Source organism: Myotis davidii, unplaced genomic scaffold (assembly GCF_000327345.1).
Source record: "Myotis davidii unplaced genomic scaffold, ASM32734v1 scaffold363, whole genome shotgun sequence".
Lineage (NCBI taxonomy): Eukaryota > Metazoa > Chordata > Mammalia > Chiroptera > Vespertilionidae > Myotis > Myotis davidii.
Genome location: NW_006294069.1, coordinates 2,092,709 through 2,094,916, shown reverse-complemented (window position 1 = coordinate 2,094,916; position 2,208 = coordinate 2,092,709). Strand labels below are relative to the sequence as shown.

General features: G+C 57.5%; 1 protein-coding gene across 1 annotated transcript in view; it reads left to right on the top strand.

Annotated features, from left to right (window-relative positions):
* The first annotated feature begins 1,504 nt into the window (after positions 1 to 1,504).
* The window catches only part of BHLHA9 (basic helix-loop-helix family member a9), a 2,398-nt gene continuing 1,694 nt past the window's right edge, over positions 1,505 to 2,208 (top strand). The window contains exon 1 of the mRNA XM_015566803.1: positions 1,505 to 2,199. Coding sequence (XP_015422289.1) covers positions 1,870 to 2,199 — 330 coding nt within the window. The 5' untranslated portion in view covers positions 1,505 to 1,869. The remainder of the gene's footprint in view (positions 2,200 to 2,208) is intronic.

Genomic DNA, 2,208 nt, shown 5'->3' with positions numbered 1-2,208 from the left:
CCTGCCAGGCGCAGAAGGAACCCAAGCTCAGGTAGTGCTCTGCTGTCGCCACCTTCAAATCCTGACTAATTCTGATCAGAGGGCCCGCGTTCTCTTCTGCACTGGGCCCTGCAAATCGTGTTGCTGGCCCCGCCTGTCTGCTCCTGTGGAGAGGATGTCTTCCTTGCCAAGAAAAGCAAACTGAAGGGCAGAGAGGGGGCATGACTGGCGCAAGGTCACATAGCAAGTTGGTGGCAGAACTAAAACAGGTCTCCCTCTGACCACCTGTCCAGTAGAATTCTCTGGAAGCACTCCTGTGTCCAACTATGCCCTAGGGGGGAGGTTCTGTGAGGGGCCACTGGCTGCGCGGGTAGGGGTGGGGGTCAGGGGGAGGAAGAGGAGGGTTAAACAAAGCACTTAAAAGCCCCGATTCCCTGCCTCCCATTTTGAGATCCATCAAGACTGACACATTATTTGGATGGGTGGACGTGAGTGCCCATGCTCTGTATGGAATTCTGTTTGAGGCAGGCGTTTCTGTGTGATTGTGTGTGTCTGTGTGATTGTGTGCGCCTGTGTGTGTGTGTGTGTGTGTTGTGGGGATGGTGGGAAACAGACTAAGTATGGAGGAGAAAATACCCAGTTTTAGCTGCTTTCATTCACTTTTTAATTCCGCAGGTATTTCTGGGATACAACCCCAGAAATACAAACATCCTTAGTCTAGTAGGCAAGACAGACAATAAAACTAAGAATCACACAAATAAATACATGTATTTGTTTCCCAGTGCCCAGGTCTTTTCCTCCGTGGAGTAATTCAGTTTGAAATAAGGGGGTTAACGGCATATTGGCAGATGGAGGGGAACTCCGTACCCTCCCGCTGACTCCACAACCGGCCGTGGCATTTGGCGGCATTCGGATCGTGGCTGGGAATGAGATTTATCTTGGGGCTCCAAATGACTCTCTGGGGATGCCTGAAATCCCACTGGGGGCCTTATCTAGGATTAAGCTTTATTCTTCTTCTGAGACCCTGTCTAAAATCCAAATCCCCGGGGGATGGGGGTGGCAGGTGGGTTCACCAAGTCCATAACTCAGTGCTGTGTCATGAGACGAGGCTGCCCAAAAGATGCCCCTGATGGTACCACAGGGGATGCAGAGGGCCAGGGGACAGTCTTCTCCATCCCCCCCTGCTGGTGACTCAGTCTAGCTCTGCCTGCAGAAAGGAGAGCCCCAGGGAGGGCGGGGCGGGTAAGGCCTAACCAAAACCGGAACCCAGAATCTCACAGCCTCGCTGCCAGCTGGACAAGCCAGGAATTCCAGGCGCATCTTACCCGCAGGGCCCGCTGTATCAGATATGCCCCTCCCTTATTGTTCCTGCGGGACAGTCCTGTCCCCCCACCCCCCATACCAGCTCCGTAGTTGCCCACAGGACTTGACAAGAACTTTAAAGGTTCTTGAAACACATTTAAGTACCCTTGTGCCCCTATCTGCTCTCCTGCTTAGAGGCCAAATTTGGCATTCTATTGGGGTGGGGTGGGGTGGAGGAAGAAACGGAGCCCAGCTACCCCAGAAGGGCCCTGAGAGAGGCAGGTAAGTTCTCCCTGGTGGCTGGGGCACTGTCCCGGGCGGGTGAGGCGGGCTGGTCCCCTCACACAAGAATCTGCATGCTTCCTTGCTTCCTTCCTCTTGGTCCCTCCCTCACCAACCTACCTGGAGGCAGGTAATAAAGCGGGAGGAGGGAGATGGATGGATGGGGAGGGCGGAGAGCCACGTGGTGCCATAAAGCCCAGCTAGCGAGCCCCGTCCGGGGAGTGTCCAGCCTGCCGGAGCCAAGGCTCGGAGTGGGACCGCCTAGCGTGTGAGCCGGAGCCGGAGCAGCAAGGCCTGGAGAAGGCCATGCACCGAGGTGCGCCAGGACCAGGCCTCAGGGGCCTAAAGGGGGCCGAGGGCTCTGTCAAGGACTTGGGGGGCTCTGGCCTGGAGGCCGGGAAGGATTTTGGGGTGCTGAGGGAGAATGGCGCCCCCCGCGGCCTGGGCGAGGCAGAGGAGGTGCCGAGTAGTAAAAAGCGTGCCCGGCCGGTGCGGTCCAAGGCGCGGCGCGTGGCGGCCAACGTGCGGGAGCGCAAGCGCATCCTGGATTACAATGAGGCTTTCAACGCGCTGCGCAGGGCGCTGCGGCACGACCTGGGCGGCAAGAGGCTCTCCAAGATCGCCACGCTGCGCCGGGCCATCCAC